We start from the raw sequence: 16,092 nt of genomic DNA, 5'->3' as shown, positions 1-16,092 counted from the left end.
GGAGGGGACTTCCGACAAGAGCTGCCACAGCAGATTCTGAGGCAGAAAATCCTATTTCTCAGTCCTTAATTCCAGTCAATTCCAGTCAAAGGGCTGATAGGCATCAGCTGGCAGTAATTTGTGCAGTTTATCCGCTCTTTTCACCTCCTATCGGTCCTTCACTGACGGGCAGGCCGACATGCCGCTGCTCGAGTGAGGAAATTAAAATTTGATGCAATAATCCCAAATAAGAAGGATTTTATTAGGTAATATATACACTTTAGATGAGGCACGCCGGCCCGATACGCTGATAGAGAGAGGCATCCATGCTGGGAGCCGCAGATAAAGAGGAGGAGCGAGGCAGCATGGGCCGGGGTCTGGACGGAGCCCCCCGGGCCAGCAGAGCCAAGGCCGGAAGCGGGGACGCCTGGGTCCCCAGGGCGAGGAGGCTGCACGGGCCACGGGGCTCCAGGGCCCTGGCCGGCCCAGGAAGTACTGAGTTAAGCCAGGTTCCACACTGTAAAGCGACAAGCAGGGCCCGGATCAAGGCATGGAAACCGATTAGAAGCCTGGAAAAGTCAGGCTTGGAGCATTAGGGAATTGGCCTGCAGCAGAAAAAGAGGTGCTAGAGACATGGCAACGGGAGCGCTCCTTTCCAGGGTGGGGACGAGTTGCAGACGCAGGCTGCGTGCCCCGGAGATGACTCTGTGGGCACCCAGGAGAGTCCGAAGCCTCCTCACTTACTTCCTTGTCTGGCTCCCCAGAGCCGAGTCATGATCCAAGTGGTGGGGCTCAGACCTGCCCCCCTGAGAATTCCAGGGGCATTGGCGGGAGTGGCCTCACAGCCCCATAGGGACTACTGAGTCATAACCACTGTGAGTGAATGCCTTGCTGGGTGTTCTACAGGAGCAGGCAACCTCCAGTCCTTAAAACCCTCAGCCAGTGCAGACACTACTGCATTACCAGCCCATCTGCCAAGGAGGAAGCGGCCCACAGTGTGGAGGATTTGGCCAAAGTGACTGCAGGCCCTACTCTGAGTTTCTCTGGCTGCATGGCCACCATCGCGTCCTCACTTCAATCAACAAGTTAGCTCTGAGCGCCTTCTCTGCACTCAGCCCTGGGCACAATGTCCTGGGAGACACACTGGAAGCTGAGACCAGGTTCCAGAGACTCAGGCACCTTGATTACTGGGAGCTCCAAAATACCCTGCTCACACGTTGGTGAGCATTACAGGTGCAGCCATAATCCAGTAGTAAATTATGCAACCTAGGGAGAGTCCACTTTACCAGAGCCAGGGGGGTGGGGGTGGGGTGGGGGAAGCAATGGCTGGCTGTGTCTGTGGGCTGGTGAGGATGATGCCAGGAAAAAATAAATCCTAAGGAATGTGGCCAGGGAGCTGGGAACCAACAGACAGGTATAATCTGGATTGGTAACAGGAGTTGGCATGGGAGTGATGAGGATGGCAGGCAGGTGAGAGGGGCTGGTCTGACCAGGGCATTGTTCGTTTGATCATTCATTCATTCATTCCACAAACACATCCATAGCACCCCTGATGTGCTATGCCCCCAGTAGAACCCCATCCCTGCCAAACTACTTCCGGTCCAGCAGGGAAACAGAGGCTGAGCAAGCTGTCTGAGAGTCCTGAGTGCTAAGAAGGGGATGGCCAGGGACCAGGTGTAGTTGGAAGGGCCCATCTCCTCTGAAAGGTCAGGGAAGGCCTCCCTGGACTTAGGAGATATGGGCATAGCAAAGAGATTTTGGAAAGAGATGGCCTTTAGCTGCTGCCCACGGACCACTAGGAAAGAGCAGGTTAGGGCAGGGGGCATTGAGATGTCATGCTCTACCCTAAATGCAGCTTCAGACACCTGCAACAGGAGACTATAAAGCATCTTGCTTGGTAGATCCTCCAGCCCACACCTGGCCCCCAGAAGGAAGTGGCTACCCCCCCAACACCTGAAACCCAAAATATAGCACTTTGAGGATGCCAGGGTCAGGATGGACCACAGTCTCTAAACTGGAAGCTGTGCTTCCCTGGACTGTGATGGCCTATAGGTACAGTCTGCACCCTGGTCAAGGGAAGCCTGTCCCTCCCTTATACTGAATTCTGTGAGCCTGTGCAGATGTGCAGGTGGGCCCCTGTTGTGCACGTGTTCAGGCAGGTGTCCTACTTTGTTCTCCAATTCGTGTGTCCTTCCTCTAAGCACACTGAGTTCCCTCAAAAGGAAGGGCATGTTTTTCCTTCCACAAGAGTGGCTCCCCTCCTATATGTCCAGGGGTTGCAGCTACCCAGAGGAGCCAGTTTTCCTTAATTTATCAGCCCACTGTGTGTGCTTTATTCTAGTTTGCACAAAAGCATGGGTGGCTACCAGGCAAGGGATGGGTGAGCAGAGTTGCCCACCCCCAGCCCCTGCCAAGTGGGCAGTAGCATGTTTGGTTCTCGAAGACTCCCCAGTCACAAGTGACTGGGCCAGAGGCAGACATAGGGCCTAAGGGCAGCCAACTTATAGGCTGGCTGGAGATCTGTGACCTTGTGACATGGCACAATCAATCAGATGCCTCTTTTGAAAAGTTGGGCTTGAAAAATCCAAAGATCGAGCAGTTAGAGGGACAACTGGACCTGTGTGCTCCCAGAGAAAAGCCAAGGCTGAGAGGACTGGGGAGTGGAGGGCACACTGCTGCCATCTTGGGCAGGACTGGTTGGCTGAGAGAGGCACGCTGACCCATGGGGAATGTGGCTGAGTCCAAATCTCTCTAGACCAGGCTGGTTCCACAGGCATCCCTATCATCCCATGTAAATCTTCCTGAACTGTTCCCCTTTGTCTACACTAGTAAGCCTTTGGGGTTTTCTTTGCCTCTTGGAGCCCTCTGGAGATGAAGTGAGAGGGTGAGGACATGGGGTGTAGTGGTATGGTACGAAGAGGGGGTCAGGCTTTCATTTGTGCTAAGATCTCCATCACTGACATGCATAGGGATTGAGGGGAGTAGGAAATGCCAAGAGCCTGTCCAACCGAACAGGGCCCCATCCCTAACAGAAGCTCAGAGGGAAGTCTCACAAGGGCCAGGGAGTGGCTTACCGGAGGAGAATGCTCATAGATGTTAGTGCTGTAAGGCAGGTTGATGAAGATGGGGTCCATGTCCTGGACATCTGTGATGATGATGGCCAAGTTGGCCAGGGTGGACAGAGGCCTGGTCTTGTCTTGATCCTTAGAGGACAAAGAATACACAACCTTAGGTTGTGACATTGTTGACATGCACACACACACACACACACATCTCCACACACAACACCCATGTGCACAAACATGTGTGCCCACGTATGCATGTGTTCCCACACTCCTGCAGGAGGAGCATTAATACACGGATGTTCAAGAACCCTAAGAACCCACAGTGATCTCGGACCTGTGCAGGAAAACACAAGCAGGGGCCCCCAAGACCCCGCACAAGGTGGTTTATCCAATGTCAGAAAGCAGGGCTAGGGTAGAGTCAGCTCTCCTGACCCCGCTCGGCCTAGGCCTGATGGTCCCAGACATCTTCTTGCTCCCCACTACTACTCAAGGGTGGGATGACTGGCTTGGGATAAAGAGACAGTGCCTGTCCTTAGCAGCATCTCTTGATTCAGGCAGAAGGCCACCGGCCCTCACCACGCTCACTTCCTGCCCCCTGTCATCCCAGGGCAGCAAGGGAAGGACCAGGATGGGCGGGACCACTCTGACACCTGCATCCCTGCTCTGCACCTGGGTTTACTGGTCAAGTAACTTTTCTGATAGAACCAGCAGGGGGAGCTCCAGGGCCTGTGACATTTGGGGGACTCCAGGAAGCAATCCCCAGGGGTTATGCCCGCCACCCCCCGCCCCCCCCCCCACTGCCGTGGACAGGCAGGCAATGTTTAAACCTTCCTACTCAGTTGGAAATTCAGACTTATGAAAGCTCACCAAGAAATGAAACCAGAAACACATCCCCATTACCCTAAAATACACAGCCTACAGTGATAGTTGAAATAGCCCTTTGCCGTTGAATGACCATGACCCACAGGAAAGGACTCCCGGCTGAGCACAGATTGGGTGACAGGCAGGGCGCTGGAACCTTGTTTGCTTACGTAGATACCATGTGGCCATTGTTCAGATACATTAACTGAGACACATGGAGGTTAAGTAACCTGTCCAGGGTCACACAGCTGGCTAAGTATGTAGCCACGACTCAAACTCCGATTCTTCTGCAATAAAAACCTGCCCTAACTGATTTGACTTGGAGCCCTAACACCAGCTCAGCCCCTGACTTGCTGGGTCGCTTCGAGTAAGTTCTCTTCCTTCTTGGGGTCTGTTTGCTTCTCTGTGAGATAAAGGGGCTCAATGCAATGACTTCCATGGACCCCTGAGCCTGTACAATCTCTGGTCTGTCCCCTGATTAGGTCTCCTTTGGTCTGCGGTGCCTGGAGCAATGCAAAGCATCCCCCCCACCCCCGCCCCATTGCAACAAGCCTAGGGCCTGCTCCTGCCCTCCAGATAGAGAGGTGCAGCAGAGCCTTTGGGGAGGGAGGGCTGGTTGTCCTAAGAGTCCTCAGGGATAGCCACGGAGAGGGACTTCAGGGATGAGGAGTGGGTGCAGCAGGGCGGAGGAGAGTCTGGACGCAGGAGGAGCTGGGCAGAGGGTCCACTGGGGAGACACCCTTCTTGGGCTCCAAGATAATGGAACCCACAGCTCAGGCTTGGGGACTGCCCATGGTGAGAGCTCTCCACCAGGGACCCAAGCAATCAGGCAGACAGGGCCAGGGTGGGAGGAACAAAGTCCCTTGATCTTTTGAGCAGGGGAGGCCAGTAGCTCTAATTTGCCATTACCAGGTTTTGTGCATAGGTGGCTCTGTCCAGCCTGGCACCTGCCCTCCCCATCCTGCAGTCTCAGGGCCACAGCCCTGCTCCTGCCATGGATTCCCTCACTCTCATGGCTTGGGGTGGGGGGATCAGTGGGCATAACTGACAGGGCAGGCACCTCGTCAGGATCCCAGCTGTCACTTGGGGCCATTCCCAGGGAAGTCCTCCTGTTTCCCCCCTTTGTGCCCACCCAGTGGTGGCTGGGAACCCACACTGCTCCCTGCAAGGCCACATAGGAGAATCTCCTTGGGGAAACGCCCAGCAGCCAAGGGCACAGCACCAGTCCTGAGGGGGACTGTGCTTCAGGTGGGGGGGCCATGAAGGGCCAGGAAGGGGCCCTCCTGTTCCTTTGCTTGAAGATCTGATGGCTGCAAGATTAACAGCAATTTAACTGTATTCACCATCTCAGCTCTAGCCCAGGCCTCTTAACTGGTCTGGCCACCCAAGTTCTTGCCTGTGCCCAATTCTGGTCTCTCCCCTGCCTGTCCAAAGCCATTTTCATGGAAGATGGAAATTACTCCACAGGGAGAGGGTCACAGCAAGAAAGAGAGCAAGAGACCTGGGACCCATTCCTGGGATTGGCACATTCCTGGGACCCAGCATGTGCAAATGGGACCCAGCGTGTGCAAATGGAGAGCAGCTGGAGGGGCACCACGGCTGTGTGCAGGTGCAAGGCAGGGTACAGGTGCAGGTGTGTGTAGAGAGCAGATTCTAGTCTTACATGCCCCCTTGATCCCAGAAGTCAGGTTTACAAACAGCAGGACAGACAACCTCCCAGGCAACAAACACTTAACCAGGGGAGAAGGAAAGAATGTGAATGGTACCCACAGTGGCCTCCCCGGAAAAAGCATGCATTTCCTGGTTCCTGAGGCCCCCTCTACACCTTGCCCAAGCCTGGGGGAGCCCCATCTTTCAAACTAGACCGTTGACCCAGTCCAGGATCTGGGCTCTGTGATCTGCCAAGTGGAGCCCCCAGTGCCACTGGCAGTCCCTGCTGCAGTGACATGGGGCCAGGGGATGGAGCTGGGTGTCAGGCAAATGGGACCTGAAGAGTCAAGAGGGACTCCTATAACTTGTTTCACTCTTGGCCTGAGCTTTGTTAACAGGACAATGGGCCAACTCCCGGACCTATTGCCTGCTGAAGACTCCAGCTGTGCCTGGAGAGAGGGAGGAGCAAGCAAGAGAGGAGTGCAGGGCTCAGAGCCTGCTGGTCCCCTAGGCCTTCTGCAGGGTGGCAGAGGCCAAGGGGCTGTGATGATCTGGAAACTCAGGAACTCCCGCCATGGGGCCCTGGACTGGTGTCAGCCAAACTGGGTTTAGGTTCTTGCTCCCTACTACTCATCAGCTTGTGAGTCTCAACAGTGTCAGCCATAAAATGGGACAGTTCTTCCTCTCTCTCTCTCCCCTCTCCTGCTAATCCTGGAATTCCCAGGACCCAGCATGGTGCCTGGTGTGTACATGGGTGGGCCCTCCTATGTAAGCGTCACCACTCGGGAGCAGTGGCCGGGATGCCTGGATGCGCTGGCTCCTGCGTGTAGGGTGCTATCAGGACATTGCTGGGTTGCCACCTCTGTCTGAGGTTCCAGAGAGCGAGGGGACACCCCACATCATGAATGCCCTGTGGGGTTACCAGTGGGGGCAATTACCTGCATTGCTCCTGGGCCTCAGTGGCCTCATCTGTGAAATGGGTACATTCATATCACGTATGGGAGAGGGCTGCCATGGGGTTTAATGGAGACAACCCATTTGAGCGCTGGGCCCGGCACCGCTCTTGCTCTTACTGTGACTACGGCCAGCGTCACTGTTGCAGGGTCTTGACCAGCAGGGGAGGACGCTGGTGCCACGGTTGCTCTCTCCCAGGGTGGGAGGAGACAGACCTGCGGGGCGGGACTCACCGTGGCGTTGACGGTGAGCTGGTAGGCCTGCGTGGTCTCGTAGTCCAGCTCGCGGACCACCGTGACGATGCCGCGGGCGCTGTCGATGGCGAAGAACGGGGACGGGGGCTGGAAGGAGTACAGGACGCTGCCCCCTGCACCCAAGTCGGGGTCCGTGGCGTTCACGATAAAGATGGGTGTCCCCACCGGCGTGTTCTGGGGGCGAAGCAAAGCAAACCAAAGAGTGAGTGGTGCTCGGAGCAGCTGCCTTCGTCGGTGACTATTCCCCCAAAGCCCATTAACCGCGTCCCTCCAGCCAACCAGACCCGCGGCTTTGTCATTTTTATTCTAGGAGGGTTCAGAGGAATTTAAAATGCAGTATCTATTTTTTTCCCCTTTTTTTGATGGCCTCCTGGTGGCTATAACAGCACCAGTTCTGAAGATGATCTGCTCACCCTGGCGTTCTGGATGGGGGCCTTTTGGTCTCCAAACCCCTGTTTCTCGGCTGTGTCGCTTCTCAGGCCCAGGCTGCTCTGGGGGGCACCTGAGACTCTGCGTGTTGGGAGGCTTCAGGGGTGTGCCACGGTCAGGTGGCAGGGGGCCCTGAGGGCTTTGCCTGGTACCACGGAGCTGACTTGGATTGCCCCGGGGTAGGGCATTCACATGCCATCCCTGGGCCATGGCAGTCTGCCACAGGTGGCCCACAGGACTCCCTCGATGTTACCACTGCCTGGGAGCCCACCAGGATTCCCTCTGCTACACACTGCGGATAGACTCCTGTCCTTTTCTGACTTGGGGTCTCTGGTTAAACGTAACTTCCTCATAGAAGCTTCCAGACCCCTAAAGCAGGCCAGCCCCCCTCCCATGCCCCCACCCTCCACCACTGCTTATATTAAGGTTCCCACCTCACCTGGAGATTTTTCATCATTCACCTTTCTTCTCTAATTCCTTGGTCAGTGCCTGTCTTCCCACACAGCACATGCACCCCATGCAAGCCCCAGGGCTCTAGCTGCTTTGCCTAGCACGGTGCCTGGTACACGGTGGGTGTCCAATATCATTTTTTTAAGATTATATTTCTTTATTTATAAGAGACACACAGAGAGAGGCAGAGACACAGGCAGAGGGAGAAGCAGGCTCCATGCAGGGAGCCTGATGTGGGACCCTATCTGGGGTCTCCAGGATCAGGCCCTGGGCCTAAGGCAGGCTCAACCACTGAGCCACCCAGGCGTCCCATCCATATCCTTTCTGAAGACATGAACAAGTGGCTCTTATAGCAGTCGGCGCCTCCTCAGGCTCTGTTTGCATCTCTGCCCAACTGTCAGCTGCCATCACCCCAGCGACCATCACCGTGCCCGGCACATGAGCCATGCCTGGGAAATAGGGTGAGGGAATTTATTCATAATTTAGTGGGCTCTGGGCACATGTGAAGACAGGCAATCTAATGAGGCTCTTCACAGAGACAAAAGGGTAAAAACAATCCCTGTTCCCCTTGACTGATTGCCCTTTGAAAAGGAAGCTAAGGCTCAGAGAGGGTAAGTAACTAGCCCAAGTCACACAGCTAGGCCGTGGTCAAAGAGGGCCTGGAATTCAGGCCTGGCTAATTCTAAGCCAGTGATCTCATGCTCTGTATGAAACACTTCTCTGAAACACTGATGGCAGTTCTTTCCCTACCTCTTCTGTAGGTTGCTGAGCTCCATGCCAGCAGGGATGGTACCTCCTAGCCCGCAGTGTGGGACTAGCCTGTTAGTTCCCTGAGGGCAGACACAGTATTCCCGCTCCTGTATTTTTTCACATGGGGACAATGACTGGGTGCCTTCTGACACCTGGAGGGCTTCTTTCAAGGAGGCACCCACACTGCTGCCCCCTCTCTGTGCTGGTGGCCGTGACATGGGCCCTGTGTCACTGCTTTGGGTGACTTCTTTCACTGGGGTATGTATGCTGGTAGCCTTTTCCTGGGACCACCTACTTGAGGCAAGGGGGTTCTTTATAAGATCCCCAGTCAGGCTGGAAAGGGCCTCTGGAGAACAATGCTATGGAGCTGCCACTGTTTTTCTTTTTCTTCCTTCCTTCCTTCCTTCCTTCCTTCCTTCCTTCCTTCCTTCCTTCCTTTCCTTCCTTCCTTCCTTTCTTTCTTTTTCAAAGATTTATTTATTTGAGAGAAAGAGTGAGCATGAGCTGGGGGAGGGACAGAGGGAAAGGGAGAGAGAGAATCCTCAAGCAGACTCCCCACTCATCGCAAAGCCTGACATGGGGCTCGATCCCAGGACCCTGAGATCATGACCTGAACTGAAACCGAGAGTCACACACTCAACCGACTCAGCCACCCAGGTGCCTGCCGCTGTTTCTTTCTGAGTGTGCTGACTCTCCCCCGTCACTAGGCAAATGTCAGGCTGAATGGACAGGCTCCTAACCTGTCCTTCTCCCACCAGCACAGAAGACAGGAGGCAGATGGGGAGGCCCCTCTCCTCCACACCATCCATGACTCCCCAGTGCCCCTTGCATACAACACAGGCCCTCATAGTCTGTCTCTGTCTCCTCCTTCCCACTTTATTTCCTGGCAGGCATCCCTTCTTGGCCTTTTGGCTAAGATCATGTGTACCATCTATTCTTATCGGTTTAATATTTTCTGATAGGAGAGTTATTCGTACTTCTCAAACCCAGCAGGCTGCCTCACACCTCGGGGCTTCTGAACCTCCTTTTCCTTTGCCAGGCCTTCCCTCCTCGGCTCGGTGGCTTGGAAAACAGATGCTCTCTTTCCCTCCAAAAGAGAATCAAGTGTGCAAGGGGGCAGAGCGGACAAGTGCTAGGATTTCAGGGATCGACAGACTGTCAGAACCCCAGCCTTGCTGTGTGTCTTTGGGTTATTTAATCTCTCTGATCCTTAATCCCCTTTCTGTCCACTGAAGTTAATAATATCCTACAGGGTTAGTGTGAAGAGAACATGAGCTCCTGAGTGCAAATTTCCCAGCAAATAATAAGTGCTTAGAAATTGATAGTTGTGATGTTGTTGCCTTGTGCCTTCTGGAGGACTGCGGACAAGAATGCCTTTGAGGGGAGGGCAGGCAGGTGTCCAGAAGCACTATGAATATCAATGATAATCCTGTGCTGGGCATTCCCTGTCTACACCCTCCCCAGATGCACCAAGCACCCTGCTCTGTCTCCCCTTTCCCACCCTAAGGAGACTTCAATGGACTGCATTCATCCCCAGGCTTCCTTGCAGGCTGGCTTCTGCCGTGGGGAAGGTGCTAGTAGGAGCTCAGAGTTTGGGAAAGAGGCAAGAGGAGAAAGGTATAGAGGCAGGGATATCACTTTTTGATTTTACAGCAGCTCCTCCTCCCTGGCTGCAGCCTTCAGTGGGCTCAGGTGGGCATCCCAGCCCCTTCCCCCTTCAGCCCTGCTGGTCCCAGGTGCCTCAACCTCCCTTAATGCCCCCTAGCCCTGCCCACCCTCTGTAACCGTCTCTTTGCTGAAATGCCTTTGCTGGAGCTGAGATGAACTGTTTCCTGCGGGACTTGATGGACACAGGCCCTCTGCAAATACACACCCTGGGCCACTGCATGCAGAGCCCAGAAATCTGACCTCATCTGGTGCTGGGCTGGGGGGAGCCAGCCCCTCGCCCCAACATGCCACCACAACGGTACTGGTCTTGAGGAGATCTTTACAAGTCTCTCAGCTAAACCAGAGCTCTCCCGATTTCCCCCCTACTCTCTCTGGATTCCACAAACACAACACACGCAAGCACCAGAGTCAGCCTCACGCTCCAGAACAAAACATTCCATCAGGGCCTGTGGTTTCTGCCACGAGGGATGGACATGTCCCCATTTCAGAGCAGCCAGCCTCCTGTGAGGCAGCTAGACAGCACTTCAGAGCACACCCCACAAGGCGCCCGTGCCCAGCAGAGAGGGATGGCTCCCTGGAGAATGTCAGCGCTCCAGCCCCCTGCCGCGGGGGGACGGGGACATTTCACCCGTGCATACCTTACGGTCCCCAGGAAAGGCTCTCTGGGCAACTGATCAGAGGATTTAAAAGCAAGATCCAAGAAGACAGGGGAAGAGGGAAAAAAGAAGGAATGGTCCTGTGTCTGACCTTCTTAGATTATGTTTCATGCCCTGCAGTGAAAACCCATTTAATTTCTGCATAACTTAGAAAAGGTTTTTAAATGGGCCTGGCAGAGAGCCATTCATATACTTAGAAGGGACAAGCCATTGGAGAGAAAAGAATGCTGACTTCCTGCATTTCAGGTCCTGGGCGCCATGGTCTATCAGGGATATGGGGCAGGGGGGATGTGGGGTGCTCATCAGCACCTATACCGGGGGCTTCTCCAAGCACCCAGCTGCTGTTTCATGCAAATGTGCAGATGTGCCCCTTTAAAGGTCTACACTTTCAACGCAAGCAGATTTCCTCTCTGAGGCCAGGTGTATCTGGGCTTCCAAGTATGCTGCAGGCAGTAAAACTCGGTGGCCCAGAGCATGGACTCTGAGTCAGACACCCTACATTTGAGCCTGAGCTTTTCCGCTTATTGATCGGAGACCTCAAACATATGCTGTTGAATTCACTCTTTTGGCCTCAGTTTCCCTGTGGAAAGGGAAAAATGTAAAAATGGAGCTGTTAACAGCTACCTCCCTCCAGGGTTGTGAGAAAGAATTACGCAAGACAAGGTGTGGGGAAATAAAAAAAAAGCTTCTCGCTGAGCCAGGCATACGGCAATGTTGAGCAATACTCAATAAATGGTCGTTGCAATTATTATTATGGTAATAAAATACCATCATAAGCAGTGTGAGATGAGCTCTATTTAAAGAGGGGTATTAAAAACAGCCAATCAATCTCTTTATCACGAACTTAGACAAATGGACATTTTAAAATTCAGAAAGAGAATATCTTTGTTGATCGGCTGCTCATGGCTGCTACAGACAGGTTCAGGGTAGGAGAACTTCTGGAGACCCTCCCCAGTGGGATCGGAGGGCCGGGGTCTTAGGAAGGTGTGGGAGGGGTGCCTGGAGGCCAGGCCTGACCATGCACCACTCAGGGATGGCTTGAGTGTAGGAGCAGGAAGGAGCCGTGGGGATTATCTAGTCCTGTCTCCCAAGACTACTGAGGATAAAAGTGAGGGGCTGTGCCTTGCTCTAGGTCTCACAGGTGGTGAAGGGCAGAGCCACGACTGGAAATATGATGCCCTGCCTTACATACAGTGCTTCGTTCACCAGCCCCCACCCCGAGATGCTAAACACTGCCTCCCTGCCCACACTCTTTCCAAGTAAAGATGCTCGTTATACCCACAGCTCTGCTCAAGGGGATGGATCTAGGCAGCCAAGTTTGTAACCAAGTGACTTCAGACGGAGGCCACATCTGATTTGTCCAGGGGTAATCACCTGACTCAAATGGGCCAATCAGATGGGGCCTGGCAAGTTAAATGTTTTCTGCAGAACCTGAAAAAGAAGGTTCTTGCTATTCAGTTAGGGCTGGAGTGGGCACCATGACAAGGGCAGTGCCACACAGAAGCCAACATTTACAGGGCTGAGGAGGCCCATCTGCAGTGATGGTAACGGAGCACAGTGAGGAAGAAAAGCAGAGACAAGCGCATCTGAGAGCCTCCCAGGGGTCTTCACAGACCCCATCTGGACTTCACTTCCTGCTCCTGGACGTGATGCAGAGACTTCATCTGGGCTGTTCTTCCTGTAGCTACCCCCTTGGCTTATACTGTCCTCATGGGTTTCAGCTCCTTCCTCCCCCACGGTACCCCCAGAATGCATCCAGCCCCAGGCAAGGCCTCCTCATTCCTGCAGCTCCGCCCCAGGCTCAGCCTGACTCTGGCCCGCTGGGATTCCATCCTTTTAATGCCCAGGCTGGGCCACAGAAAGCAAAGCTCCCTACGGCTGCTACTAGACTGCTGGCTGCTACTAGACTGCTGGGGGCAAGGGACGTAATGATGGGGAGAAGAATAAAACAGCCTAGATGAATGAGTGCTGGCTCCCTCTTTTTTTTTAAGTGTCCCCAGATACTCCTTTTAACATGCAAATCTAGTCAGGTCACTGCAATGATCAGCATGAATGTGGGGGTGGCAGGGGTGGGCAGGGGACAGCTTGTTCACAGGCTTGATGCAACCAGCTGAGACAGGCCTGGAGGGGAGATGCCCTACAAAGCCAAGCTCTGCCCACCTGGAGACAAGGAGACCAAGGGGAAGGTATCCCTATGGTGTCTAGGCTTGGGGCTCAGGGATCTACAGAGCCATTGCCAGAGCAAGTCTGGGCTGTGGAGACAAGGCAAAAAGGCCCATTTCAGCTGAAGTGGGCTGCCCCATTCTAAGGCAACTTCTCCTCCCAAATTTATTGTGGAAACTGGCTAAGTCCAGCTTCTAGTTGGAAAGGAGCAGTTGGTCTTTGGAGGAAAGGCTCCAGGCCCCTTGGCCTGTTTCTCTGCCCCAATTCTGCTGCCAGCACTCCTTCCTCCGTGGCCACTCCTCCCCTTGCCCAGGCCTGCTCACTCCCTCATAGCTTCTGGGTCTTCAAGGGAAGTCTCCCCCAAACGCCCCACCCATGCCTCCGAGGAAGCAGGAAGCAGTGTTTAAGCATCATCCTCATTTAATCATCACCCTCTGCCAAACTCCTGCCCTGCCAGGTGAATCTCCCCATGGGGGGCGGACATGGGCCCTCTAGGCAGGTCGCAGACAGGGCAGGTCCCTGCTTCTCCCAGTTCCCGGTTAAGCTCCACATCACTTCTGATGGACCTGCTGTAAATGGACCACCCTGTGCAATTCAGAGACAAATAAATCTTTTTGCTACTCCTGGGGTGACAAGGGAATAGACTCTGGGAAAGTTCTGCTGTGCAAGGGATCTTGTTCGTTAATAATAATGATAAATAGCTTGCTTCTCACATGCAGTGTGAGTTACATTACACTCCGGGCTTCCACAGAGGTGGCTCGGGGTGCTCACTGGAACGGTGGGGGTGCAGGCAGAGAGAGGGTGGGGGAGAGAGAGGAAGGTGACAGGGGACAAAGGAAGACAGGAGGGGATGGTGCAAAGGCAGAGCTGGGGAGCAGAGGGTGATGGGGGTGAGCGGGAGACCACTCATAAGGAGAGAGAGGGAAGGAAAGGAGGAGGAAGGAGCGGAGAAAGAGACACTGCAGAGGAAAAGTTATGGAGAAAGAAGAGTAGAGAAGTTTGAAACACCTAGAGAATGGGAGATAGGAGTCAGGGGAAAGCACACCATACTGTCTCATCTTCGCGGTGTACCCTCAATTTTTTTTCTGTATTTACTCTGCATCCTCAACCAAACCTCCGCAACAAGCCCTACCATTTCCACCGTAGGTGCCATCTCTAAAGGCGTTATTAATATTTATGGAATGCTTGCTGGATGCCGCCACAGTCTTTAATATCTTATTATAAAGCCTGTTATAAAATGCATTAGTAATAAATTCCTGACAGATGGAGTTCTGACAAGGTGCAGGCGCCTCAGTGGATCTGAGCTGGGAACAGACGCTCCTGGAACGTGCGTGTGCTGCTCAGAGGCTGGGCTGCTGGGCCTCTAAGGCGAGAGGAGGCAGGACAGGGGAGGGGAGGGGGCTCAATTCTCCAGCCTCAGGCTTGGTTGTCACCAAATCCTATCTCATCACCTCCTTTTCTCCGGACCCAGGGGGAATGAAAGCTCAGAGAAATGAAGCAACCTGTTCCAAGTCACACAGCTTGTAAGCAAGTGGTGGCATTAGGATTCAAGTTCAGGTCACTTCTGTGTCCCTAGACCTCAGGGACACCATAGATGAGGGAGGGTGGGGAGTGGGTTCAGGGCCCCTGCTCAAGCAGGGCTGATTCATTCACTTTTCTCTGTGGCTGGAGGTGATGTGGGAGCCAAAGACGGGGGTGGCCGGGATGGGGGCTCTAGGTTGTCTGCATTAGAGAAAGGAGTGCTGATGGGGAAAAATTCAGAAGAAAGAGAGTATCTTAAAATTTGCACACTTCCACTGGAAATCAGGAAATGGGTTCCCACCATGCCAAGAAGTCATGTCAGAAGTAAAGGCCTCTCTGACAAGGGGGCTTCTGGGGTGCGGGTGGGTGACGGTGCCTGCATTTTCGTCTCCACTGAATGCCAAAACAGGTGCCACTCCATTGGTGACTCTGGAGGCAGGAGTTCACTGGGGTCTTGGGGGGGTATCATTCCAAATGCAAAGTTTTAAAGGTTTTGTGGCATTCCTGCTTAGGGAGGAGGAGAAATGGAGTCTGTGGGTGATGTGGGCTATATTTCTTCCTCAAAGAGGCAAGAAAGAGCATGCAGGCTCTAGCTAAGAGCAGCTCCAAAGACAGCAACAGCACTCTGAGGGGAACCTGGAGAAGCAAGTGTCCACCAGGCCTTGATGGATGTCTCAGGTGGCCCCGTTAGGTCAGGGAGAGGGCACACCAGCTTATCCACAAGCCCGCATGCATACAGCATGCTTTCTAGCACCTTCCTTTTGCAGAGGAGTCTAGAAGAGATCATTTCACAATATCTCTTCTCTCCATCAGGGTCTGTTTTTCCTCAGATGATGTGCCCTAGACTCTAAAATGTGCTGGGTCTGCTCTGAGAGCTGGGCAGGCTGCTGGGTGGAGGCACCAGCTTTATGGGCAGAAGGAGACCCAAAGGGCTGAGCTCTGAGTCCCATGCACCCTAATATGACTCAAGCACTTTTCCAGCTATCCACTCCTCAGAGCCAGCTCAGTGCTCTCCCATCTCCGAGTCCCTCCTGTACCTTCTCGGCCTCCAGCTGTGTACTGCCCATTCTGAATTCCAGGAAGATGCTCATCAAAGTGCTGACCTAAGTCCCCTCCAGACTTCCCCATGTGTGCCAGGGTCTTCGCCTACCAGAGTGATCTTGGACTTGCCCTTCTCTTTTGCCTCCCATTCTTCATCAGGCACCTGCACCTACCTGTTAATTGTTCCTTCAATATTCCCCAGTTCCTTCCTTTTCTCTTTGTTATTTACCGTGGCCACCTCTACAGTGACACCTCGCACTGTCACCTGCACACAGAAGGCATTCGATAAATGTTTTAACAGAATCAGGACTTCCTGTTCAACATAGCAGATTGCACACATCCATTTACTTCTGTTTTTGTCCAAACCTCTCACCAAAATGACAATATGAAAATTAAAAATGCATAGATCCACAAGGACAAAAAGAACAGGAGAGAAGGCAACAGTAGATGAGAGATGTTGACAAAATCCTGGAAACTCGAAACAGATGGAACCGGAGACTGCCTTAGGAAAGAGGAGCAAGCCAAAGCTCAGGCTGGGGACTCAGAACCCTGGAAAATTTTAAGAGCCGGTGACACCAGTTGATGCCAAAACGAGAAAGACCAACTGCAAATCTTTAAAGAGTAGCCAAACGCTCAAATGACTTCCCTGAC

At 53.6% G+C, this 16,092-nt stretch overlaps 1 protein-coding gene and 1 non-coding gene across 2 annotated transcripts in view; one reads left to right on the top strand and one right to left on the bottom strand.

The window, feature by feature from the left end:
* The window catches only part of LOC140598427 (cadherin-23-like), a 311,068-nt gene that overhangs the window by 128,701 nt on the left and 166,275 nt on the right, over nt 1-16,092 (bottom strand). The window contains exons 7-8 of the mRNA XM_072754990.1: nt 6,743-6,937; nt 3,054-3,182 (exon numbers count right to left, since the gene is read on the bottom strand). Coding sequence (XP_072611091.1) covers nt 3,054-3,182; nt 6,743-6,937 — 324 coding nt within the window. The remainder of the gene's footprint in view (nt 1-3,053; nt 3,183-6,742; nt 6,938-16,092) is intronic.
* Nucleotides 9,285-9,474, top strand: LOC112929095 (U2 spliceosomal RNA). Its single transcript, XR_003236875.1, has one exon. It is a non-coding gene; the product is annotated as a U2 spliceosomal RNA (small nuclear RNA).

This window comes from Vulpes vulpes, chromosome 4, assembly GCF_048418805.1.
Source record: "Vulpes vulpes isolate BD-2025 chromosome 4, VulVul3, whole genome shotgun sequence".
Taxonomy (NCBI): domain Eukaryota; kingdom Metazoa; phylum Chordata; class Mammalia; order Carnivora; family Canidae; genus Vulpes; species Vulpes vulpes.
Note: the sequence above shows the minus strand (reverse complement) of the source record. Positions and strands in the feature narration are given on the sequence as shown.